Source organism: Hemitrygon akajei, chromosome 17 (genome assembly GCF_048418815.1).
Source record: "Hemitrygon akajei chromosome 17, sHemAka1.3, whole genome shotgun sequence".
Classification (NCBI taxonomy): domain Eukaryota; kingdom Metazoa; phylum Chordata; class Chondrichthyes; order Myliobatiformes; family Dasyatidae; genus Hemitrygon; species Hemitrygon akajei.
In genome coordinates, this window is record NC_133140.1 from 57106911 (window position 1) to 57133386 (window position 26476).

A 26476-nucleotide genomic window follows, 5' to 3' on the forward strand; every position below is an offset into this window, starting at 1 on the left:
TTAATTTTAGACCACGTGATAGCACCTTTAAAAGCGTCATAATTTCTATCCTACAGCAAAATGTGAAGGCTTATCTGACAGGCTGACCTGAGCTTTTGATTTTTGAAGCAGGAAAATAAAGTTTATAAAATAAAATAATCACTTTGAAAGGGCAGTCTGGGTTTGACCAGTTGTAAAAATTTGGAAATTAGGGGATGGGTGGTTGAACTTATGATTGATTGGAGATGCTTAAACGATTTTCCAAATCTGACAACAGACCTTTCAGTTTAGGCCAGTGTTCAGACTGTAGTGCTGGCTTGCAGAGATGATTGTATAATAGGTGGCATGAAAGCAGTCAGCCTTCCAGGATTACCTAAAAGTCTCTGTCTCTAATGATATTGATGCTACCCAAAAGGAAATTGTCCGAATGTTATGTTTAATACATCATTTTCTTTAAGCAGTTTTGTTTATTAGTTTTAGCATATTGAATATGAAAAGATAATAATGGGAAACTGAGTAATGAATGAAATCGGTAGACTTGTGTGGTGCATTCTAATGTTAATGTTAATACCAACTTGCATTTTATGATTTTTCAACTTAATCAATACATGCTGTAATTGGAGGGGTACACTGTTTTAATGCATGTTGAAAATACGAGTTTTTCCCATTTTCTCCTTAAACATAATTTCATACCTTAGCAACTTTTTAAAATCTTTTGAGTTTAATAAAGGCATCTTATTTATCAACATTTTATTTCCAAAATTCTTAAAAATTTTACATAATGTACTCTGTAAAACTGCAAATCTTGATTTAACTGTCAGGGACTAGGAAGTGTCTGTGATTAAATCCCAAACTTTCTTTTTATAAAGATAATTGTAAGTTTAGTATTTGTCTAATATTTGTAACAAACACAAATCTGGTAACACATATAGTTGACTCTCAGGGCAAAGAAGTTAAGCAAGACTTGTTTGATTATGCACTTGCCGTGAGTCAGATGTTTACAAGTTAAAAGTCTCGGTCCAGAACACACATCTGAGCTTGCACTCAAGTGAAATGTTATCAATGTGGCATAATGAATTTACATCTTTCAAATGGGGTATTAGATATTAGTCCCAATGGATCACCCAAGTAACTCAAAGTGTCTCTGAGGCATTATTTTAAGGAAGTGCAAGGGAGTTATCTACACAAAGTTTTCCATCTGTATTGCTAAAATATAACTTTGTATCAATTCAAACTCATTTTGGATTCTGTTTTTTTTGCATTATAATTACACACTTTAAAAGTACCTGATTGGTTGCAGAGTTTCTTTGAAACGCTCTTGATGAAATTTGACAGATGCATCAAAAGCTGAGGCTTAGTTTTCTTGTCTAACGGAAATTATGGCATTTTGACCACCCACCCCCCCACCCCCACCAGTCTTCCTGGTGATATTGGGGAACAATGCTGGACAATTTGCCATGTTACATTTTTGTGTGTGTAGTATCTTTCGTAAGTCTAGAAGCAAAATAAAAGCTTCCCAGCTCTGGAAATCTTTGCCAACCGACTGCAGTAGTTAGTTTCTCCCAAAGTTATGTTGGTCTGTTTTACAGCCATTCAAAAGTGTCATTCCCATTAGAAATAAGAGGTTAGGCGGACATGTATAATCGTCAGTAATTGACATTCCTTGGACAAGCAAACCTATGGACTGAATTAGAAGAATTAAAATAATACAACAGCAAGGCTACTTTATGATCTTAATCTGAATGTTTGTATTAACATTGCATTTCCACCAAACTGCTTTCATTAAGCTGAGATTTATGTTTGTAACATTCGTCTTATTTTTCCATCAGAACAGGTAGCTTAAGAACTTTTTACCTTGTTAACTAGATGGTTGTCCTGATAGTTTGAATCCTCTTGCACCATAAAATGGTGGAATACATAGTTGCATTCCTGTTGTCGTGTGTTGTATTGGATTTGGGAGAAGTACTGTTCACTGCCCTCAATTTTAGAAACAATGGTCACAACATTTTGAAAGCTCACTTACCTTATCTGGTGTGGAGGCCAGTATTTGTTGAAATTCTCTCTATTGCTTCATGAAATTAGGAACTGTGTATTGGTGTAATTTTACTTTTGACCCCAAAACATGCTCGGATGCCATGGCTTGGCATCTAATAAGAATTTGAAAGAAATGCTTCCTGATATCCAGTCCTGATGAAGGGCCTCAGCCTGAAACATCCTGTTTATTCCCCTCTGTAGATGCTACCTGATTTGCTGAGTTCCTCTTCATTTTGTGTGTGATGATCTGGATTTCCAGCATCGGCAGAATCTCTTATGTTTATATATTAAAAAAATTATTACATATATATTCAGGTAAAGAAAGCATTGAAAGAAATGCTACTGATCGTTCGAAAGACATGGTGGATTTGCACAATGATAATTTGTCGAACTGCAAAGATACTCAGACAGAAGCTGCTTTGCTGCCATAATTTACCAAATACCTTTGCCCAAATACTCAGTTGCATTGCTGTTTCAAATGTTGCATTTATTACTGAGATGGATGCAATTGCACTGGTTTGCAAGTGAATTAGCACCACAGTAAATAAGGAACTTGGTGCATCCTGCCACAAATTGGTTATTTTCTGAACAGCCGCTTTCCCTGTTGGGCTGTGTAGTAATGATGCCACTCTGGGAGTTACAAACGCACTATGGATGTAATCAGGGAGATTTCATCACATGGACCAATAAAATAGTGTCATTACTGATGACCTCTTGTGTACACTAAACCTAATTTTCTATGGCTTCTTTGCTTTGCCTCTAAGGAATACGAGTCACAATTTCACAACTTAAGAATATTACAAAAACAATATTGCAAAACATCCAATTGTAAAGTTAGATTAGGTTTATATTACCTCGTTTGTTAATTGTCCTGTTTCAGTCTGTCTGTGCTCATATGTATGTCAGTTAAGCTCATTATTAAAAGTTTTTAAAATAAAACAATAAATCATTAGTAAATAACATGCTGGAAAATACATTGATTGGAATTAAAATTACATTTTGTATAAGTATTATGTGTCTGGTAGCACAGTGCCTTTGCTCACAATCTCTCTCTTAAATCTGTACTTCAGTTGACTTCTTGCTGCCTTCAGCAATTCCATGACCCTGTTAACATATCTTTTAAAACTCAATGCATGACATAAAGTTCAATTATATCCCTAGTTCTGGTTTCACATTTCCACTCATTCTTTAATTCCTCTATGCAGAAAATAACCCAGTTGAAAATCCTTTCACAGGAGTACTTTGAGACATGTATGGTTTATGTGAACTTTAAAAAATCTATTTCCATTTTCAGGTAATTGTTTGAAAATTTCTACCCATTCTCTTTCTTTTAATCTTTTAAACATGGCAATCATTTTTAAAACAAAGTAGAAATTCAGCCAATCACCCAAGATCAGGCTATTTTGCAGTGTTTTCTAGTAAAGAGAATCAACAGTTTTCTTGGGAAAAAAATTAATCTCATCTACTTCCTCAGATCTTCACATATAAAATGGGGTGACATTGCCTTTGCAAATCTTTCAGAGACCAAAGGTCTTACATGTCACAATTTATATAGTTACCATTCTCATGTTGTTTTTTCTTCAGCACTTCATAAAACATCCTATCAGGTTATATAGAAAGCAAATGTAGCAAAGGGAGAGAGACTCCAGCACATTCTTATTGAATCTTCAAACTTTCTTCTTTCCCCTCTGATAGGAAATGTACCTTTAACATATACTATCAGAATAAGATCCATTATTTTGCAAGCAAAATGGACAACCGCCTAGCTATTAGTGGATGCCGAAGTTCCTCATATAATTTCTACAAATTATAAGGATGAGATGAGAGATGTCATCCTTTCAGTAGACGACTGTATATTAAATGTGAAATGCAAGATCTTTAATGTAAACACAAAGCTTTTATTCTTTTTTAATTGTTTTGAGTCACATTGTATTTGCATGTAATCTGAATTATTCTGTCATTCATTTACTCTGATAAACTGATCTTCATTTCCTAAAATTGGCAGGCATTATTAGCTTTTAATTGATTAATTGATCTGAAATGTATGTTATTTTCTTCAAAAATATGTAAAATGTATGCAGTAGTTGCCTTGTTATCTTTGCAAGAATTATGCAAGCCATGTTTGGTCCCTTCAAATTTGAAAAAAGTGTAGTCACTGAGTAAATTAGTTTTGACTTCCCATATTAGGCGCTGGTAATGGATGTGTTAGATGGGACAGGGAATATATGACTTGGTCACCTGCTTTGTCTGTGGAACAAATGGAAATGTTCTTGAGATTAAAGGATATCATAAGTCCTGAGGGAGGACCAGAACAGAGAAAAGGCAGTATAGATGCTGGAGGTAGGTCCAGAGAGATGTGGGATGTTTGTGAGTCTAATGACATACCAATTACAGATCTTGTATGAGGATATGGTAAAAACACTGAAAGACACATTTTTATGTAACACCTTAGAGATTTTCTTCACAGCTACAAGTCTGGCACATGCAACCACAAACCAGATAAAATAGTTGTTATACATGTAGCTGGGCTAAAAAAAAAGGGCAAAATAATAAAAAGATGAATTTTTCAACCACCTTAGATTGGGTAATGGGGGATTGCTTTGTGTGCTGACTGACAAATGGAAGGATTTGGACAAAACAGGCATCAATTTGGAGGTAACACTCAGGAACACAATCTTTTTCACTCAGGGTAAAAGCAGGGAACAAGTTGAGAGACTGTAAGCAGAGTGTGATCATACATCTTTACGGCCACTTCACACAGCTGCTGTGTAGATTGAGAAGAAAACCAGTACGCCACATACTGCAAGTACAAAAGACAGGAGGAATTTCCAGAGATTTTACAAGAGTCACCCAGCCTTAAAATGCCCATTCATGTTACAATTGTCACAGGGTAGGGAATGTGTCACAAGGGTAATATTTCCTGAGGAAGGTAACAGCCAGTAAAGATGTTATTTATTATTTATTTTTTTGATATACAGCACAGAATAGGCCCTTCAAGCCATGCCACCCAACAATCCCCAGCCTTTAACTCTAGCCTAATCACAGGACAATTTATAATGACCAATTAACCTACCAACTGATAGGTCTTTGGACTGTGGGAGGAAACCCACACAGTCATGGGGAGAAGGTATAAATTCCTTACAGGTGGCAACAGGAAATGGACCTGCACCTGTACCGCAAAGCGTTGTGCTAACCATTATACTACCATACTGCCCATGATAATTCCCAGATGGCTCAGCAAATGGAGCACTGTTATGGAACAGCATTGGCGGAATACCATATACAAATGTAGAATAAGATAGTGAGCTGGTGGGAACACAAGGGCTAAATGATTTCTGTTACACACCCTGGTAGAAGAAAGTGTCAATACATTTAAAATGCATTTTTAAATACATATATCAATATTACGGTCTGTCTTTTGTAAACCAAATTGTGCATCATAAATTCCTACAACCATTTTCTGTTGAGACAGGAAAAATGTGTTGAGTTAATGGTATTGCTTAATGTACCATTTTAGGTACAATGAATAGTTGTAAAGGGATACGAGTCTCTGCATAAAATTTTTGTGGGCAGTTTAGTGCAAGTAGATGACATCCAGGATGGCCGAAAGTTCAGAAGATAATCTTTGGACAGGCAGTTACGTTGAAGCAGCGATTGTTAAACAGAAGCTAGATGTCCATAAGGCCTGTTTGAGGAAGCCATCCACTGGATTTAGCAGTGCCTGGAGTCGATACCTCAGGAAAGTCAAGTTTAGCTTGTGGAGAAGAGATCAATGAACCAAATGGTTACGAGATTAAGTGAGTTTGCAGCTGGTGGAATTCACAGCTTGGCGATGCAAGTTTTATAGTTAATGTTTTGTTTGACTTTATTTCTAAAGGTGAAGCAGCATTATATATTACCACATGACAGTGTACATTTAAGAACTGAGTGAAATATGAGTTATGATTTTGATACAATGACACTACTGATAGAAGATTATGGCTTTCATTAAAGGATATCCTCCATTTTAATTCTGCCTCTGTTTATTTTTTAATGCAAGCAGCAGTACAAAGGAAGCTGTAGACCCTGTACATGCCTGTTTATCAACACTGCAGCACACAGAACTGGCCTATTCTTGTGCCAAGCTGATGTAGTTGGGCCCTGAGTGCTACTGATTTGGAAGCAGCAAATCTGTGACCAAAATGGTGGTCGGCATACTGATCAAACTAGTTAACACACCTCTGCAAATGCTGATTTTTGTTAACGTGACAATCGACATTTGTAGCTAAAGCACAATATGGAGAGTTGTTTCATTGTAAAGAAATACTGTTAGCTCAGTTTTGTATTAATGCCAGTGAAAATATTTTGAGATCACATTAGAAAATTTCATTTGTTTATCACAGTTATCCTGTTTGCTTTCTTAGAACAAAGACACACAAGTGGTCATAAAACAGTTTGACAACTCAGTTGGGGAAAGTGGTTAAAGTGTCATTGCAGTAGCAGGAGAGCCATTCTCTGTTGGCCAGGAAGGCTTGTTTATCTTTAACAGAGCATTTTGCTCTGGTGGGGTTTGATATATGGAAGATAGATTAGTGTTTTGACATGGAGCATGTCGAACAAACATTCTTATCTCTGCACCATAGTATCCTGACCTGGAATGAGTGATGAACTAAGGACAGGACTAGGTGCAGCATGGGAGGAGATGTTGTGATCAGTTCAAGGGTATGTTGCTTAGTGGAGCTCTTTAGAAAGAGTTAATCATGTCTCTTAAAATTAAAATGGGTCCCTGCAATTCCTAGCACGTTATTTCTAATAGTTGGTTTGCAGGTTGATGCAGTCTCCACTGTTTATCATTTAGGCACTTAAGGCTAAAATGAAACATGTGGCTGCTGTTCCAGTGAAGTAATGAGCTGCCGCAAGTTATTTTTGTTCCCCGTAGCAATAGCGTTGTGTCAGTACAGCATTCCTTTCATTTCAGTGAGTTTAAAAAATATTTGGTTTAGAAAAACTGCTGACTCATTTTCCAAAGTAGTGTAGACTGAGGAGTGGATCAGATAGAAGGCTGAGGTCTGAGAGCAGGAGTGGAGCAAAAGGCAAGGGCTATTTAAAGAATGACTAAAATACTTCAGGTAGAGCAAGCTATGTATGCTGCTGGACCAAGTAACTGAAAATAAATAGCTGTTCACAGTGTGTGGGTAAAGTCCTTACCCATTCCCAGTGATGGATTAGAGTTCATTTGTGGTAAGGTTCCTGCATCCAATTGAGGGTGTTAGTGATCTTGCACTGTTTTGTCCTGTCGTTTGTGTTGGGTATAGTTTGTGAAGCATTGAAAAGTAGTGGCTTTGAACGTCAAACACAACATTTGTGCCAGAGGGAAAGACAGAAACACGGCCGTGTTGGCAAACGTAAAGCCCTGACATTATCACCCACCTGTTTCGTATTCAAATTCTAAAAGGGCTTGTGCTAAAATAATTGCCTCATATTTAAACTGGAACAGAATATTGGGAGGTATTCTTTAAAACCTAAAACTTATATTTTGAAGCACCAGATTAGAGATGACTAATGATTCTTGATTCATTGCATTTCTCTGGCATGATGGCTATTTGTTTTCATCAGTATAAATCTGGCTGTTATTCAGCCAGTGTTTCAACTGGGAAGAATTCCACATTTGAATTTAATGTAATGCTGTACAGGGAGTGGTTATATTTTTAAAGGGAAATGGGTGGTAAATTTTGCAGAAATACCATCTAGAAATTTTATGGCAGATAAAACTGGAAAAGTTATTTCCTTTACGTGGCAGCTGCTTCTGAAGTTGTCTCCACCTTGAAGTCAGGCCCTAGTAAAGTTCTGCATTGTAAAGACTATCCCGTTCTTGGGGATCACATTTTCAAATGTTATTCAAGTGAGTTTCAATCTTCCCAATCATACCTGCAACTGGCCTCTGAATTGTAATTGCTGCCTCTCAGAGTCATATGCTTCAATGTGACAATGAAAAAACTGATTTCTCGGGGGTCAATGGCCCAGACCTCTGACTGCTGGTCTCACAACAGAACCATTTCCCCAATCACACCCTGTGAGAAATGGGTAACCTAAGTACCCAAGTGACTGACAATAAACTAAACATGTAGTCTTTAACAATTTTTCTTAGTTGCTTCAGTTGTCTATTTTAAGAGTGAAATGAAAGCAAATGCTATAATAGAAATACTATTGAAGCAATTGTCAAATTCAGTAAAACTTAGTGATTTCTGTAAAATAATCAGAGCTGTTCAGAAAACAACCCAAACGATGCAAACGTTATAAATATTTGAATAGTCAGAAGAGAAGTTTCATTATAAAACTCTCATCCCTTTTCACTCTTTACTTGAGAATAATTACCAAAAAAAATGTATGTTCATGAAAGAGGGAATTCTGTGTAAGCTTTGATTTGCCAGCAGGTGGTAAGAGTGGGCTCCCTCACCTCTTTCCCTCTGACCCTCAATACAGATGCCCCTCAGGGCAGTGTCCTAAGCCCCCTCTTTTACTCTCTGTTTACCCATGACTGTGCCGCCATCCACAGCCCCAATCTGCTAATTAAATTTGCTGACGACACCACACTGAATGGCCTAATCTCAAATAATAATGAGGCAGCCTACAGAGAAGAAGTCATCAGTCTGACACAGTGATGTCAAGAAAACAGTCTGTCCTTCAATGTCACAAAAACAAAGGAGCTGGTTGTAAACTACAGGAGGAGTGGAGACAGGCTAGCCCCTATTGACATCAATGGATCTGGAGTTGAGAGGGGGAACAGCTTTAAGTTCCTCGGCATAAACATCGCCGAAGATCTCACGTGGTCTGTACAATACCGGCTGTGTGGTGAAAAAGGCACAATAGTGCCTCTTTCACCTCAGACGGATGAAGAAGTTTGGTGTGGGCCCCCAAACCCTAAGAACATTTTACAGGGGCACAACTGAGAGCATCCTGACTGGCTGCATCACTGCCTGGTATGGAAACTGTACCTCGCTTAATCACAGGATTCTGCAGAGAGTGGTACGGACAGCCCAGTGCATCTGTAGAAGTGAACTGCCCACTATTCAGGACATTTACAAAGACAGGTGCATAAAAAAGGCCTGAAGGATCATTGGGGGCCCAAGTCACCCCAACCACAATCTGTGCCAGCTGCTACCATCCGGGAAACAGCATAAAAGCCGGGACCAACAGGCTCCGGGACAGCTTCTTCCACCAGGCCATCAGACTGATTAACTCATGCTGACATAACTGTATTTCTATGTTATATTGACTATCCTGTTGTACACACTATTTATTAGCAATAACTATAAATTGCACATTTAGACGGAGACACAATGTAAAGATTTTTACTCATGTATATGAAGGTTGTAAGTAATAAGGTCAATTCATTTCAATTTTTTTAAATGGCTTAACCACAAAGTCGTAAGCTGTGGGAAATGTAAATCAAAAATACTGCAGATGCTGGAAATCTCAACCAAAGCCAGAAAAAGGCAGCAATCAGGTGGCATCGGTAAAAAGCGAAACCGTTCGCATTTTAGGTCAAAGACCCTTAATCAGAAGTTCAAAATATCTTGTGGACTGAAGGAGGATGGTCAGTATAATTCCAAGAATTATTGCTCAGTCCACTGCTTTTTCATATATAAATAAGGTGAATTTTAGAATCAGGTGTAAAATGTCAAAGTATACTATCAAAGTTTTGACTGACTTTGAGGAAGATAACAATTGATTTACAACATGGCATAGGCCAGCAGAATGGCAGTCAGGTAGCATTTAATACAGAGAATGTGGAAAAGATGCATTTTGGAAGAAAGGATTGAGCGAGCCGTCATAAACTATAAAACAATCCTATTGAGGGAACAGTAACAAAAGGTCTCGGGTGTTAATATGAATTATGTCTTTAAAAGTGGCAGGACATATTAGTTGTCAGTGTGTATAGCATCTTTGATGTTGTAATTTTGGTATTACAAGGAAAAGCAAGAAAGTTACGCTAAATCTTTATGAAGATCTGGTTATATCACAATTCAGGTTGGCACCTTTTAGGAATGCCAGGAAGATCTTTGAGGTGTTCCCAAGGAGATTTGCCCAAAGGGTTCCCATGTTGAAGGATTTTATCAATGGTTTGGTTGGAGAGGCTGGATTGGTTCTCCTTGAAACAGAAAACATTGAGGAGGGGTGGTGAGTGGGAGAGGACTGGGTGGGTTGATGTTAAACTAAAGTAGTAAAAGCAGATCTGCTGTCATGATTTAGGGGAGTGATACAGTGCAGAAGAGCGTTTCTGTGCAGTGAATGGTAATGATCTAGAACTGCTGACTGTGATGGTGTTGGATGTGGAGATTATCAATGATTTTGGAAGAAAATAAGATGGGCATGACAAACTAAACTTGCTGGGCTTTGGGGATAAAGCAGAGAAATGGGATCAACAAGCCTGCTCTATGTTTAAGCTGGCTTAAACTTCATGAACTATACTTCGATCCTGACCTGCTGAGTTTCTGAATTTGTGTATGCTACTCTGGGTTTCCAACATCTGCAGAATCTCTTGTGTGTTGTGAACTAAATAACTTCCTTCTGTGCCATAATGGTTCTGTAACTTGTGCAAATGTTATTGGCTAATGCTAAATATTCTCTTTTATATAGAACAGACAAAACTGGCATAGAGGAAAGCTCTGTCTCTGTAGTGAATTCAATGAACAAAAGTTGAACAATCTGTTTTCTGTACAGGAGACAACAGCAAACAAAACTCCTGTACACTGCAAAATCTTGTAGTAAATTCTAATGATGTTTTTTAAAAAGAAATAAACAACAATGGCAGTATAATACTTGCAGTACATGACCCATTCCCATTCATTATTATCAGATTATGATAGAGTGTGGAGAGAGACTTAAAATGCTGCCTCGGCTTGTGGTAGCACAAAAATAGTGTTTTGTTGCAGGCTGTTTTTAAGCGGTGCAGAGAACTGTTTAAAAAGTACCTTCCAACCTTCTTTCAATTTTGAGTTGCTTTGAAGGAACACTTTTTGTAGATTGCATCTAATAAATGAGACACATTAAAATAAATCTATTTAAATTTCATTTCATCAGAGTCTTTGGAACTACATCACCTCGATAGTGAAGTGCAAGTGCGCGCGTGTCATAACCTGGCAAAAGGATTATCGTGGGGTCCATATGAGGGGTCGATGAACAGCGGTAACAAAAATACTCCAGAAAGTGACAAGACGGTAGGATATTTTTTTTTAATATTCTGTGTTCCTTTCTGAATAAAGCTGATGTGCTTATCTGGCAACCTGGTAATTCCAAATGCATGAGCTTTGATTTATACTCTATGTAGTATGATTATTGCAAATCAGGTTAAGAAAAAATTGCTTGTATCTCCATGAGTTGAGTGTGTCAAGCAACTGATGGAGATGCTCAATTTTTAGAGAGCTCACAAAACTTTCTCCATAACGTGATTTGCAATGACTATTCTAGATGTAAGTATGATTCCTAAGCTGTTTCACAAAACAGTGGATATATATGAGCACAATGGTCAATATATTGTTGGTGTTGCACTTGGGTTTGTTTCTCAATTAAAAGAAGGTGCTCAAAGTGTTAGGATTTTCATTGTACCTTAGATGGATTATGTTGTGGTTTAAATTTTTATTGAATTAATTGTAATGCTTTCAACTTTGTTCCAATTGTCTGCTTCACAGCATTTAATTGTTCACAATCTGGCACTTATTTGCAGTTGAAGGGTACAGAAATCATGCTCGCGGTGAAAGGTTTGTTTTCTAAGGTTGAGCTTATAAGGTAGCATGTAGTGAGATTTTCATTCAAATAAATAAAGCTGCAGATTTTGCAGCCATGCAACAATCACATCCTTTCCTGAAATTTTAGCATCAGCTTTGACTCGTTTTCTTCAGGTGATATGTGTATTTTTTAATTATTATTATTATTATTAGCTTTCTAAGCTTTTTTTAAAACAAGGATGGATGGATTTAATCTTCAGGTAAACAATATTCAATTACAAATGCAGTTTATTCATATGGCCATGCCAGTGATGTTGTTTAGGAGTGTTGGAATGGAACAAGAATAACGCCACAGTCTCAGAAGTCTAATGTGATAGTAATGAGAATGCAGGTTTATAGCACAAAAACTTGATTTCTAATCGGGTGCTGTGAAGCCATTGAATTGTTTGGTCAAGGGATTGTTAGTGCATTGAATCTTCTTATGGAGTACATATTCCTTTTAATTGGAATTAGAAAAATCACAGTTATTTAATAAGGCTGGATGCTAAAAATATTGTGATGGATTTGATTGTGAGATTGCTTTCAGAATTTCTGAGAAAAAGAAACAACCTTGACCTGTACCAGCAGGTGTACTTTACAGATATGGTTTATTTTAGGTTGCTGTGAATCTGCATGATACAACTCATTGCTTTTAAAAATGATAAATCCTTGAATGCTTGAACAGTAAAATTGTCAATGGTCCCACTTAAGGAGAGGGTACTGATTGGATTAATAAATAAATATATCTGTGCACATATAATGTGATCAATGTGCCAAGCCAACTTTTTCCACAGTTGAGTAGTAGTGCAATCACTCAAGTGTGAATTTCTGCGAAGGCAGGGGTTTCTAACCTGGGATCCACAGACCCCCTAGCTTAATGGTCTTGTCTATGGCATAAAGAAGGTTCGGGGCCCCTGTCCTCAGGGGTTGTCTACTGGTGGGTCCTCAGCTGGTTCCAGGATCCACGTGTTCTGCCCCAGTGCAGGCAAGAGTGGTTGCTGAGTATGTATTAGGGGATAGAAATGTCACTAAGCATGAGAAACACACACAAAATGCTGGAGGAACTCAGCAGGCCAGGCAGCACATATGGAAAAGAGTACAATTGACATTTTGGGTGGAGACCCTTCTGCAGGACTGGAGAAAAAAAAGCTGAGGAGCAGATTTAAAAGGTGGGGTGAGAGAAGAAAGAAACACAAGGGGATTGATGAAACCTGAAGGGGGAGGGATGAAGTAAAGAGCTGGGAAGTTGATTGGTGAAAGAGATATGGGGGGGTGGGGGTCTGATAGAAGAGGACAGAAGGCCATGGAAGAAAGAAAGAGGGGAAGAACATCAGAGAGAGGCAGTTGGCAGGCAAGGAGATGAGGTAAAGAGGATGGGAAATGGTGAAGGCGGGGGGTGAAGGGGAAGTTCGAGAAATCAATGTTCATGCCATCGGGTTGGAGGCTACCCAAACAGAATATAAGGGTGTTGTTCCTGCAACCTAAGTATGACCTCATCACAACAGTGGAGGCGGCTGTGGATACGCTTATCAGAATGGGAAGTGGAATTAAAATGGGTGGCCACTGGGAGATCCTGCTTTTTGTGGTGGACAGAGCATAAGTGCTCAGTGAAGCGGTCTCCCAATCTATGTTTGGTCCCACTGATATACAGGTGAGCAGTTCACCGTGCCCTCAGAGGAGAGGTTTGGTAGCCATTTGAAGTGCAAGTATTAGTGTATTTTCCTCAATCCAGGGAATTAGCAAATAATTTCTGAGTTTCCGACCTAAGTTGTGTCAACAGTGCAATGACACTCACAATTTTTGTCTTTATGTTCGTAGGGAAACTATAGATGTTATTGATTTAGAGAATGTGTGCATCATTGACCAGGCTGAGGTCTATTTCTTATCCCAAGTATTGCGTGAGAAGTTGGTGGTAACCTGCCTTCCTGAATCTTTCTAACGGTCCAAGTTTTCCCACTGTAGTTTTTCTTTTGAGAATTACAGAATTTAATCCTAGCTATGAAGAAGCAACAATTTATTTCCATGTTAGAGTGAAGAGTGACTTGGAGCAGAAACTTCAGGAAGTGATATTGCTAAAACTTTGCCTTCTACATTCTTCATGCTGGTTTGGGTTGTAGGTGTGGAAGCTGCTTGACAAGGGAGAAACTTTGCCAAGTAATTCATGTGCATTTTGTGAGTGGAACATACTGCAACGAATGTGCTGGTGGCAGAGGGAATGAACATTTAATGTAATGACTGACCGTGCATGCTGTTAAGCTTCAGTTGTACGCTCATTCAGGGACATTTTTCTCTATTTAACTAATAAATCCTTTCTAGATATTTTGCTTTATCTGATGTACTTTAACACTCTCTGTATTGATATTTTTCTTTGCTCTGCTCCCAATAATGGTGAAATCTTCCTCCGCTTTGCAACCTCCCTGCTTCATTAACTTTGTATAATTGTGGGTGTCACAAGGGTGGGTGTGGTAACATTGAATTAGTACTCTCAAGCTTTGGCTATTGATCTTGGAATATGATTATGAAATTATTAAGCAATTGGTGAAAAATGTGATACTAGCTTTCTTGGGGTTCAATTTTCCAGTCAAAGACAAATCCATGGCAATATTTCTATTTTCATTATTTTTGTTGCCAGCTTTTCCGGAGAACTGCTTCAAAGGAATTGCTGCAATCTAAGTGGGTCATATCCACTGCCTTGCATTTATTAAGCTCCATTATCACAACCTCAAAGTAAGCCAGTAAATTAGACTGACAAAACTACCTTGTCATAATCTTATTTTGGATGGTTTTTATGACTATTTCTATGCAAATGATTTCAATGAATACATTGCTGTTTTACCAAGTGTTTCAGCAGCTTTGTGCTCTTTCTCAGAGTCAGGTTTTCCAGCGCTTTATGCATGATTTATTCAAAATCACTAGTCTGTAGTTCACTGCTTCACAATTTCTGTATTTTTCTCAATAGGAGCAGCACTTGTCTTTCACCCATACATACACTACATTAACTGATAGAATTTTGAAAATTACGTTTCATTTTTCGGATCCTCATGTGCATCTTATTAGGCCCTTGATTACTATAAATGTGCAGCTGTAGGACATAAATACAGTTAGTAAAATGAGTTCTGTTTCCAGATCAAGTGTGTAACTACTTAATCAAAAATGACTGCAAGGTTATTTTGCAGTCTCTGAATCAATTGTTATGCCCTCATCCAATCCCATTGCTGTTGACCTTCCTCCATCCCTGCTTTCTTGCCATGTTTAATTTGATGATTCATTTTACTGGTTTACTAACTAGCTGCATTCTAGACCCAAGCATAAATTTGATACACAGTTCAGTTATCTGTGATCATTTTCCTGTTTCTGAAATTTGCCGAAGCATTATAGTTCCATTATTATAATTCAGCACAAAGTTTAGGGATTCAGAAACTGCTTTTGGTGGATTTCAGTGTCAAGCGATATTTTCCTGAAGGATGCTGATGGTGATTGACAGCATCATGTTAATTTATTCCTGTGCTGTTCGATCAAGAAGAGCTTCATTGTGGTCTGTTATCATTGATGAACAACCTGTGTGATTCTTTCTTCCCCACTTTAAGTAACCCAGCTCATAACTCAGCATCAGTCTTTTCTCCATTTTATAAATATATTTGGTTCCATTTTGCATTGACCAAACTTTATAAACTGGAAGCATCAACTCCCTTGTCTTAATTGCCTAGTTATTTTATCTTCTTCTTGACGTGCATTTCTCCACTATCTCCAGGAATTTGAAAAGGTGCAGAAGAGATTCACCAGGATGTTGCCTGGGATGGAGTGTTTCAGTTGTGAGAAGAGTCTGGAGATCCTGGAGCAGAGGAGGTTAGGAAGGGACATAACAGAATTATGTAAGATATGAGGGGCATAGGCGGGGTACATTCAAGGAACACTTTCACAGATTAGAGGTAGATAAAACCAGATGACATAGATTTAGGCTAAGGAGTAAGTGATTCAGAGGGGATCTGAGGAGGACTTTTTCCCTCCAGAGAGTGAGTACACTACGTGAGACAGTAGTTGAAAGTTCTAAGTAAATTTACAGGTAGTCCCCGAGTTACGAACGCCCGACTTACAGACAACTCATACTTACGAACCGAGAAAGGAGAACGCCGTCCGCCACATTAAGTCGTTGCCGTTGACATTGTGTTGAGTGTGTAACTTTGTATTTGGCTTAAATTTTTCTTAGCAAGATTCACCCTGACCCTGCTTCCACCCCTGGTCAGCTGGTGGCGCAATGAGTTCAGCGCCGGGCTGGAGAACGGAGTTTTCCGAGTTCGATCCAGTGACAGACTGCTCCCATGCCGGGTTGATGTTGATCCAGTGACTCCCGTACCATCCGTGCCGGGTTGATGTCGAGCGCGCAACTCGACCTCGTAAAAAAAACACTGCCACCTCCAGTTTAAATTCCCACACGGAATATTGTGGAGGATCAAATACAGTACCCAAACCCAGCACAGCTCCCACTTGTCACATTGAACCTGTCTCAGTGTGGTGGACTTTTGGACCAGGGGAATTCAGTGTGGTGGTCCTTAGGACCCAACGGACCTTGGGAGCCAGCGGAGGTTGGGACCCGCCGCCCGCAGTGTTTCTGTTCCGTTGATGGGAAGTAATCGTGATTGAAAATAAAGTGGAAATGATAAAGCGATTGGAAAGAGTTGAAACGCCATCGGTCATTGGAAAAGCGTTAGGCTATGGTCGTCAATGATCGGAACAATTTTAAAGGATAAAGTGAGAATAATTGAGCATGTGAAAGGCCCTGCCCGGATGAAAGCTACAATTATTACTAAGCAACGCAGTGGTTTAATTATTGGAATACATATCTTTCTTAAGAGTTTTATATGCATAGAAAGATAAAAATATATACTATATACTAAGACAAACGTTTATCTAACTGACGCTAAATAATACCGGATGTACTTGTTCCGACTTACGTACAAATCCGACTTAAAGACGGACTCAGGAACGGAACTCGTATGTAACCCGGGGACTGCCTGTATTATCAAGCTACGTGTGTCGCCATATACAACCCTGGGATTCATTGCCTTGCAGGTGTACTGAATAAATTCATAGAAACATAAGAGAATCAATGAACCACACCAACTTGGGCATTCAACCAGTCTGCAAAAGACACCAAACTGCACAAATACAAAAATAATAATAAATAACTAAGCAATAAATATTGTGAACATGAGATGAAGAGTCCTTGAAAGTGAGTCCATAGGTTATGGGACCATTTCAATTATGTTGTAAGTGAAGTTAATTTAAGTTATCCCCTTTGGTTCAAGAAAATCATATTTAATATTTAAGACATATCTAGAAAGAGTGCTTGTATCATCTGCGCATGTGATTAATGCAAGTGGATGTCCGGTGGTGACCCTGAATATGATGGGCTAAATGGCCTGCTTCCAAGCTGTGCAACTCTTCTCCTAAGTGTCATATTGCTGTTAATCTACACAACGGACTTGATGCTCTAAGAATTGTAAGCATTACGTTCAAAATCTAAGGTAAAGTTGCTGATGAATATAGAGCAGCTTGCTGTAGCCTTATAAAAGAAATACCACCACGAAGTGCCCAGGTCAGATTTTAATCGTTATTGTACAGGAGAGGCCTTTGCCAATTCCTTAGAGATGTCCTAATTTGAAATGTAGTCGTCATATAGAATGAGTGGTGAAATCTTCTGTGCCATGAAAACAAGAGAAACATTTTTTAAAAGTTGACCGAAGACTGGATCCCTGTGGTTCAGATGCTTGTTAAGTTTTAAGATGTTATTCATGGGGCGACAAGATATATAGCAGAATTTTAGACATTTCTACAATGAGAAAGAAGATGATAATTAATAGACCACTTTATATGGTATAAAGACACATGTTTTTTTTTGTTGTGAATCCTTTATCAGCTTGTGCATAAGCACACACACTGCTAGATATGCTTACTAAAACTGAACAGAGTATGATGCTTGCTTGATGGCATATGCAAAACTATATCTGACATTTGAGGCAGCTGAACACCACAAAACGAAGATTGAAGTAAGTCGTAATTGGACAGCTGAACCTATTTCATTGTCACTCTGGCCATATCCAGCCACTGCTCCTAGTCAGAGGCATCCTTGTTTCTCTGGGTTAGTTTGATTGAAAATAATACTGTTTCATTACACAATAATGGGCTCAGGCAGAGATATTTAAAACCTCCTTGGGCACGTGTGAGGTGCTAGATGACAAGCTAACTAATATCCAAACTATCAGGGGTTCCCAACCTGGAGTCCATTGGTTAATGATAAGGTCCATGGCATAAAAAAGGTCAGGAACCTCTGCTCTAGATAGATGATGGCTAACGTTCTTCTGTTGTTCAAGAACAATGAGGAAGGCTCTAAACATAAGCCAAGAAAGTATAGGCCAGTGCCGTGAGCCTGATGTCAGTCATGGCTAAATTATTGGAAAGTATTCTAAGGAAAAGCATATATGAGTATTGGATAGTCAGAGCCTGATTATGGATAGTCAACATAACCTTGTGCAAGATAGGTCATGACTATCTTGTAGGCATTCAGGATGAAGTAATAAATTGGATTATTCACAGGTCAGAGAATGGTATTAGATGGTTGCCGCTCTGAATGGAAATGTGTGTCCAGCGGTATTCTGCAGGGATCAGTGCTGGGTCCATTGTTGTTTATCATCTATATTAATAGTTTAGGGGATAATGTGGTCAACTGGATCAGCAACTGTAGATGATACCAAGATTGGGGATACAGTGGACAACAAGGAAGGCCATTAAAGCTTGCAGCATAATCTCAACAGCTGGGAAAATGGCAGATGGAATTGTAATGCAGGCAAGTGTGAGATGTTGCACTTGGAAGAGCAAACCAGGGTAAAACTAACACAGTGAGTGCGAGGGCTCTGAGGTGTGCCATGGAGCAAAGGGGTCTGGGAATACAGATCCATAATTCCTTGAAAGTAGCATCACAGGTAGATAAGGTAGTAAAGGGAGCTTTTTGGAACATTGACCTTCATAAATCAGGGCATTGAGTACAGGAGTTGGGATATTATGTTGAAATTGTATATGACATCGGTGACGCAGAATTTGCAACATTGAGTACCGTTCTGGTCACCTATCTACAGGAAAGATCCCAATAAGCTTGAAAGAATGCAGAGAAAATTTACAAGGATGTTGCCTGGACTTGAGGACCTGAGTTATAGGAAAAGGCTAAATAAGTTCAAACTTTATTCCCTGGAGCACAGGAGAATGAGGATGTAGATGTATAATAGATGTATAGAAAATTATGAGGGGTATAGATAGGGTGAATGCATGCAGGCTTTTTTTCTCTCAAATTGGGTGAAACTTTAGCTAGAAGTCATAGGTTTTGGGTGAAAGGTGAAATATTCAAGAGGAACCTGAGGGGAATCTTTTTCATTCAGGGTGGAGTGAGAGTGATACAGGTTGACAGTGGAAGTGGTAGATATAGGTTCTGCCGTAGCATTTATGAGAAGTTTCTTATAGGTTCAGGGACACCCTAATGGAATGAAGGGCTATGACACACATACAGGTAGATGGGACTAGACAGAAGATTGGGTCAGCACAGACTAGATGGGCTGAAGGGGCTGTTTCTGTGTTGGGATGCTCTATGACTCCAATAGAGGTATTCTTTATCAATTACGATATCCAGATAACTTTGCAGTGTTTCTTGTTTAAGCTGTACTTTGTAGAAAAACATTCATATACCTGGAGTATCACATACAACTTTGGTTATCCTGTTGCAGAAAAGGTGTTTTCAAGTCAGAAAGACGGCAAAGATGATTTACAAGAATTTTACAAGCACCCAAGGGCCTGATTACTGGGATAATTTCAGAACCTGACTCATATTTATTATCACTAATGTATGTCACGAAATTTGTTGCTATACAGTGCAGACATAAACATTTATAAATTTCATAAGTAAATAAATAGTGTGGAAAAGGTATAATGTGTGTTCATGGGTTCGTTCCAAAATCTGAAGTATGCTGGCACATGATTCTTTGCAGTGTAGGAGACTGAGGGATTACCTTGAAGATATAAGGGGCATCAACAGAATGAGTGCACACAGACTTTTTCCCAGAGAAAGGGAATCAAAAAACTAGAGGGTATATTCTCAACTTTAGAAGAGATTGACTTTGCAGATGACCTCACATTACTATCACATGCATTCCTTTAGTTGGACTAGGAGCCAGCCAGAGAAAGACTGAGACCATGACTCTCAATGTAGAGTCTCCTCCTCCCCTCAAGGAATATGGTCGCGACTTAACCAGTGCCAGCAGATTCACGTAGCTGAGCAGCATCATTCAGCAGGATGGTGGGACCAAGGACAACGTCCAGTGCAAGCTCACAAAGCTAGAATCATTTTCCGATCAATGAGTAACATATAGATATCAACCAAGTACAGCGTCCACACTGTACTTGTGGACAGTTCTTTCATTGTTTTACCTCGAACTGCCTCGGTGCACTGTGCAAACCTTTGATCTGTATGCAAGACTGTACCTCAGTACCTTTGGCAATAATAAAGCAATTCAATTCTAGCATTTGGTGCTTATCATTGTGAGGTATATTATGCTGGGGAATGGTTCAATGTGGGCATCTTGTGCTCCTAGATCAAGGAAAGCAAAACCAAGAGTAAAGTAAAGGTTTCTTTAGTTCACTCCAGTTAACCAGTCCTTTCCACATCCTCGGTGTTAATTAATGTGATGAAGTTATTCCATGCAATTCATATTGTCGATTCTCTGAGATTGACAATTATTCTGAATTATTGAATATTTGTATTGGACTACATTTATGTACCCTTGGAGCTGGATTCAGATACTCTTATGTCCCCAATTTTGAAAATGTTGGAAATTACAACATGTCAGGAAGTATCAATTGAGATAGATACTATTAACATTTCAGATCATTGACCTTCAAAGAACTGAGAAAAGTTTAAAGTCATATGAGTGTTATGTTGCAGGGAAGAGGGGGTGTGGAAAGTAAAAAGAGAAGCAGGAACAAGCTCTGCCACCACAATCACACGAATTTGCAGATAACCCATCTGAGAGAGCTATAAATAAATAGGGATGAATAAAAATTAGAAGAGATGGAAAAACGATGCTGGAACTGAGTAATACATAGAATTAAATCACTGGACATCTTGTGCTGTAAACACTTAACAAGTTGAACAGCATCTGTGGAGTGAGAAACAGATAATGTTTCAGACCAATGACCTTTCTTCTAAACTGGCAGTTCTGATGCAAACTAGAAAGGCTGGTTATCTGAAATTGCAATGTGGCTGCATGAAAGTTGAGATAATTTTCCTCAAACTTGATGTGCTTCATTGGGACAATTTAGGAATATGACTGGGATAGATAATTAAACTATGGCAAACTTTGGAAATATAATCTTGAATATAGTCGGGTGCCATCCAAGACCAGGTGAGATGTACTACCTATACAGGGGAGAATAAAAGTGTTTTTAGGTAGTTGGTCTGTTTTTCCACAAAATTCCACTAACCAAATTGCAACCAAACGTTAATGATGGATGAGAATCAACCCCTTTAGTATTCTCACCAGACTGATAATAACCATTAGAATAAATTGTACTTGTAAAGACACTCTGCTTAATAAGAAACTGAAATCTATCTTCTCTCAAGATCTAACATAAGATATTGCATAGTCAATTTTCATCACTCAAGTTATTAAAAAATGTATTTGTTAGAATTAGACATTGAACATTTTTGATTTGGAGAACCAATGTTGACATCAAGAAATCTTATCAGAGTGTGTTCATCCAGGGTGGGAGGAAATTTATTCTCCTTTGATTTAGATTCAAACCCAGTTTCTAAAAGTGAAAAGCCAGCAGTTGTTTTCATTAACAAGCAAGTTTTATATAAATAAAGCTATATTTATAACAGTATTTTTCCACACAGGATTACCATCACTTTTACCTGCATATATACTAGAATTTTGGAAACTTGCAGGCAATATACAGTACAAATGCAAGAAAGAATATAACATTTCAAGTTTAAATTATAAACAGCTAGATTACTTAGTAATGTTTATTGTGTGTGACCAGCTTGGAACTGGGTTTTACAAACTAGTATGATTTGGTGACATTCTGAATTTAATTTTGGCCATACAAATGTTTCTGATAAGAGAAAATAGTTAAACTGGTAATTAACAAAACTATATGGTTGTCTGGTTTGTGAGAACATAGCATGATTACCTAAAAGCATCTATATTTCTGGGTTCATTAAATGTCCTGTTCATCATCTCCTTGAATTAAATACAGATTAACCCTTATCTCTCTAGTCTGTACTTTATCTCACTCAGGCGCCATGCTTCTGGGAGGCTGTTGGTACACCAAGTCCAAAAATGATTGATTTCTGGCTGATGCTTGTTCATTCCCAAGATTTAGACTTCTATCTACATATTTGTTGATTTCCGGCAGCAGGGTTATCGTTCCTACTATATAATAAGCAGAAGAATATTTCAGTTCACTAGAGATGCAACAGTTTCTCAGTTAGGAGTTCATTAATCAGTCAATTAACAAGGCAGCAAAAATCTGTAAAAATTCTCCATAATTTGGCAAATGCATTTCTAGTGCAGTACTTGTCTTTGAAGTGAAGTTATCACAATTGATTAAAAAAAAGGTCTAATATATTTACTAAAATATTACTGATGTTACAGAAACTGGGCTTTTGAAACAACTTCAATGACTGGAAAATGGGGTGGGTTGTTGTAAAGCTGTGAAATGCACTCTATTTTCAGACTTCAAATCTCTGTAATTAGAGGATGTCAGCTGACCTATATGACTTGATTGTAGAGTATTTGCCATACAATGTCATATTTAAAAATAAGTAACAACATTGCTGTTTTGACAATATGTGAAATGTAAGCACATTAAATGTTCAATTTTAAAAATAAGGGAGTCTTTGGAAGTATTTTTGGATTTTTGTGTTAACCATTCCAGCATATTCTTTATGCAGAAAATGGTATTTTAAAAGGATTGTTATTCCTGAAAAATTTGTTGGATCCAGATACTACTGCAAGCCTAATTCATGGTTTAATTCTACAATTGTTAAAATATTCTATAAAGCCGTCATTCCTGCTTGGTCTGTGTTACTCTCAGTCATAACAGGTTCTGTTAATCTATACAAATCCTTATCAGCTACTTGAAAGTTTCTAAACTATCACTGCAAAATCGTTGGGTCAAGGGCAAGAGTCAATAGGCCTACGTAGCCACGGGGAAAAAATAAGCTGTTTAGAAACAAAACAAGCTTTGATGAAATAGCCTGTTGGATTTTAAAGAAGAATTAAGCATCTTGGTTTAAAAGAGATATTTATAATTGTGCTCAATATGCTAAGATGAGCCAAATTGAAGTAATGACATTTCTTCCTCTTAGCTATTTGACTAAAATCTGCAACCTTCAACAAGCAAAAGTAAGGTTTGATTTTCTAAAGCAGCTGATAAAGTGCCTCATGTTATAATCACCATTAATTGGATTTGTAATGCTGCAATTTAAGGATTCACTTTTTCATTTTGTAAAATAGCTTCTATATAAAATCAGTGTGGGAAAATGCAGTATTAATTTTATTTAAGTTTGTGTCATAGAATAATTTTTAAGTTTTGACTACAAGAACAATCGTGAACAGTCTGAAGTTTTCCATGGCTTCTCAAATGTTTTCATACCTAGTGGCTTCATTTTTTTAAGTCACTTTTGTTTGTTACCAATTTGTGCTCAAGGTATATGGTTGTAAAATAATTTGTTACTTGACGGCAAACTGAAAAGCAAATTTAAGTAATGAGTGTGAACCCTGGCATTGCAGCTGGGGGATTTAAATAAACTGAGGATAGAAGTTTTGTATTAGTGATGATGACAGTGAAACTATAGGAAGTTCTAATTTCAGCAGCCAGATGATTAACTGGGAGCTACAAAGATGATCCTACATCAAACCTCTTTGACCGTCATGGACACTTTGGACTGAATGATCTCGCTTCTCTGTCTTAAATTTCTGTAATTCTGTTGGGATTTTTCTTCTTCCCGATGTGTGAAGAATTTACATCATTATAATTTAAAATCGTGTATAAACATTATACATTAAACATTTAAAACATAAAAAATTGCTTCAGTGTAGTATGATTATTTTGTATCAGTTAATACTTTATAAAATTTGGGAACAATAACTAAGCTTTCCGTAAGTTTGAGAGATGACCATCTGACTAAATTCATAATATCTGGATGAATTATCATAATCATGTTAACTAAGTTGGTAGCTATTTAAGCAATTAAAAGAACTGAAGCTATAATGAGAAGCTAATTTTCTAAGAACCATAATAATTTGTCTTTATATATCCTGGTTTCTTATTTTTATATACCTTTAGCTGATGCAACCATTCTCTGCATGTACCATAGCAGCAGATGGAAAGGGGCTGCTACTTTTGCATTGGTTATGGTACAACTTTACAAATGCAATTTTGATCTTCTGATGCCATAGAAAGACATGACTCCCTATGAGTTGTGAAATGGCAGGCAGTATGGTTTTCTTTAAAGCTTGTCACCCATGCACTGAAAATGGGATACACATGATGGCACTCCTGCTCTGGGTCCAACGTCATATGTTGAAGTTGAAGTACGGTACTGTTGTTGTAGTACTTGTAGTCATAGTGGTAGAACTGGAATTTCAGCAAGAAATCCCTTCCTGAGTAATTAGAGATGGATTATCTGTCTATTCCATGTTGTTTGTATCCTGGGGAAAAATACCAAGGCTTGCCACTGATCAGAATTACAGCACAGTGACAAAGAAATTAAAAGCAAAGAGGTCCACTGTTAGCATTTAAGCTCTTGTTATTTTTCTTGCAAAAGGTCACTTCCACATTTAATCAGAACTACCAATCAAAAACTAATTTTGCAAGTTTCTTCCAAAAGTCATTTAATAGACCATTAAAATGGGCAATTGCCCAGATGATCAATAATAGAACAGCTGCCCTGTTTTTCACTTTTAACCCCAATGTAATGATACTAATAGTATCGTACCAACTCCCTCTCTGGCTGCTATCGTGCAGCACTTTAGAGACAGGGCATTTTCTCATCTCTGTACCTGGTGTACACGTTGGGTAAACTAACAGAGCCATTGATGCACCATTGTCTTCATTGTTAAATTAGGGAGTGGGTGAACTTGTAAGGCAAGGCAAGCTCAGCAGACTGAGGAAGACCTGAAAGTAATTTGGCAAAGTCATTTGCAAAAGGAAGATTAGTGGGGGGGGACAGTGAAAGTCAGGAAAGAGAGTAATTGAATGTGCTGCAGGATACTGAGAGCAAAAGGTGAAGAAGTAGAAGAAATCACAGGAGAGTTCCTCCAACTCTGATGCTAATACAAGTATGGATGGGTGATTTTTTTTCTCTCCTTTTCACGGGTTGAACATTGTGGAGGCAGATAATTACGGTAGTTTCACATTAAGGTTCATTGTGTATTTGCTTGTGATTAAGACCAGTTTGTGATGGCAAGGAAGAAAGAAACACTGCTGTGCATAAATATTCACTTAATTGTAAAATGTACTGACCCTTTTACGTATGGGTTGTGGCACTGGTTTGTAGTGTAATGACAGCTTCAGCTAGCTATTTTCTAAAAGATTTGGTCAATCTCTGCTGGTAGGTAGTTGAACTATGAATTTTACAGGGATGTATATTTTTAAATTGACTAATTTTCATGTAGTTTTATTGTTTTTGCTGCCAGACTACCATGTGGCAATGGATTATTGGAAAGAAGGTGCAATCTCAAAACAAGGAAACCTACAGATTCTTGCATTAATTTAGTGATAGCAACTTTTGCCGAGACTTTAAATATTCCCTGAAAATGCCACAAGATAATTAAAGGTTATTTAAATGTTTATCTTATGTAAATCTCATTCCAAATGTTATAGTTGTTTCTCTAGTGGCCTATTTTAAATGTACAGTTCTTTTCATGTTGAGAATTTAAAACTCTCCAATCATCAGATTGTATTTTCGGCAAACTATTTTCCTGTTAGAACTGCTTGATAGTGCAATTAAACTTGGTCGGTTGTATCACAGCTTTCTGATATTACACTGCAGTTATGTGTTCTGTTTATGTTATCTGTGAAGTTTCCTAAAAACTCTTAAAATTTCTTTTCCTTCTAAAGAAACTCAACAGTTTGATGGATGTTTTCCAGAACTACAAAGTGTGATAAATTAAACAGCTCAGCAAGCTTCAAGTATCTGAGCCTCTAGTGCACTGGGGAGAAGCCTGATAAATTAGTGATAAGTAGATGATAAAGATGTGGTATGGAACATGTTTGTGTATGATATGTATTTGAGACAGTCTGGTTAATATTACCAGCGCTAAGCTCTTGTCATAGTTTTCCTTCATCTCTGTAAAAGTATGGTATACATTGTAAGTTGAGATACCAGAACCATGTTTTTTATACTCAAGTATTTTAATGATCAGTTTCTAAATTTCAAATATACAAGAAATTCCAAAATACATATCAAAACTAAAAGGTATAGTTAAAGAAATGTACTTTGCCAGTAGTGTGTAATTTGCATGTTTTACTCAGGTGAGCACACTTCTGCAAAGTAATTTCTGAATAAGTTTTTCTAATGTTATGTAAGTGGAATTGGTATTTCAAATACTTTACTAGATGGACAATTTGTTGAATACTTGCACTGGGTTAGTAATCAGCTTTGT

General features: G+C 37.7%; 1 protein-coding gene across 4 annotated transcripts in view; it reads left to right on the forward strand.

The window, feature by feature from the left end:
- The window catches only part of zfpm1 (zinc finger protein, FOG family member 1), a 205190-nt gene that overhangs the window by 139793 nt on the left and 38921 nt on the right, over positions 1-26476 (forward strand). For all 4 annotated transcript variants that reach the window (XM_073070199.1, XM_073070198.1, XM_073070200.1 and 1 more), the window contains one exon: positions 11077-11213. In XM_073070199.1, the coding sequence (XP_072926300.1) occupies positions 11077-11213 (137 nt within the window). The remainder of the gene's footprint in view (positions 1-11076; positions 11214-26476) is intronic.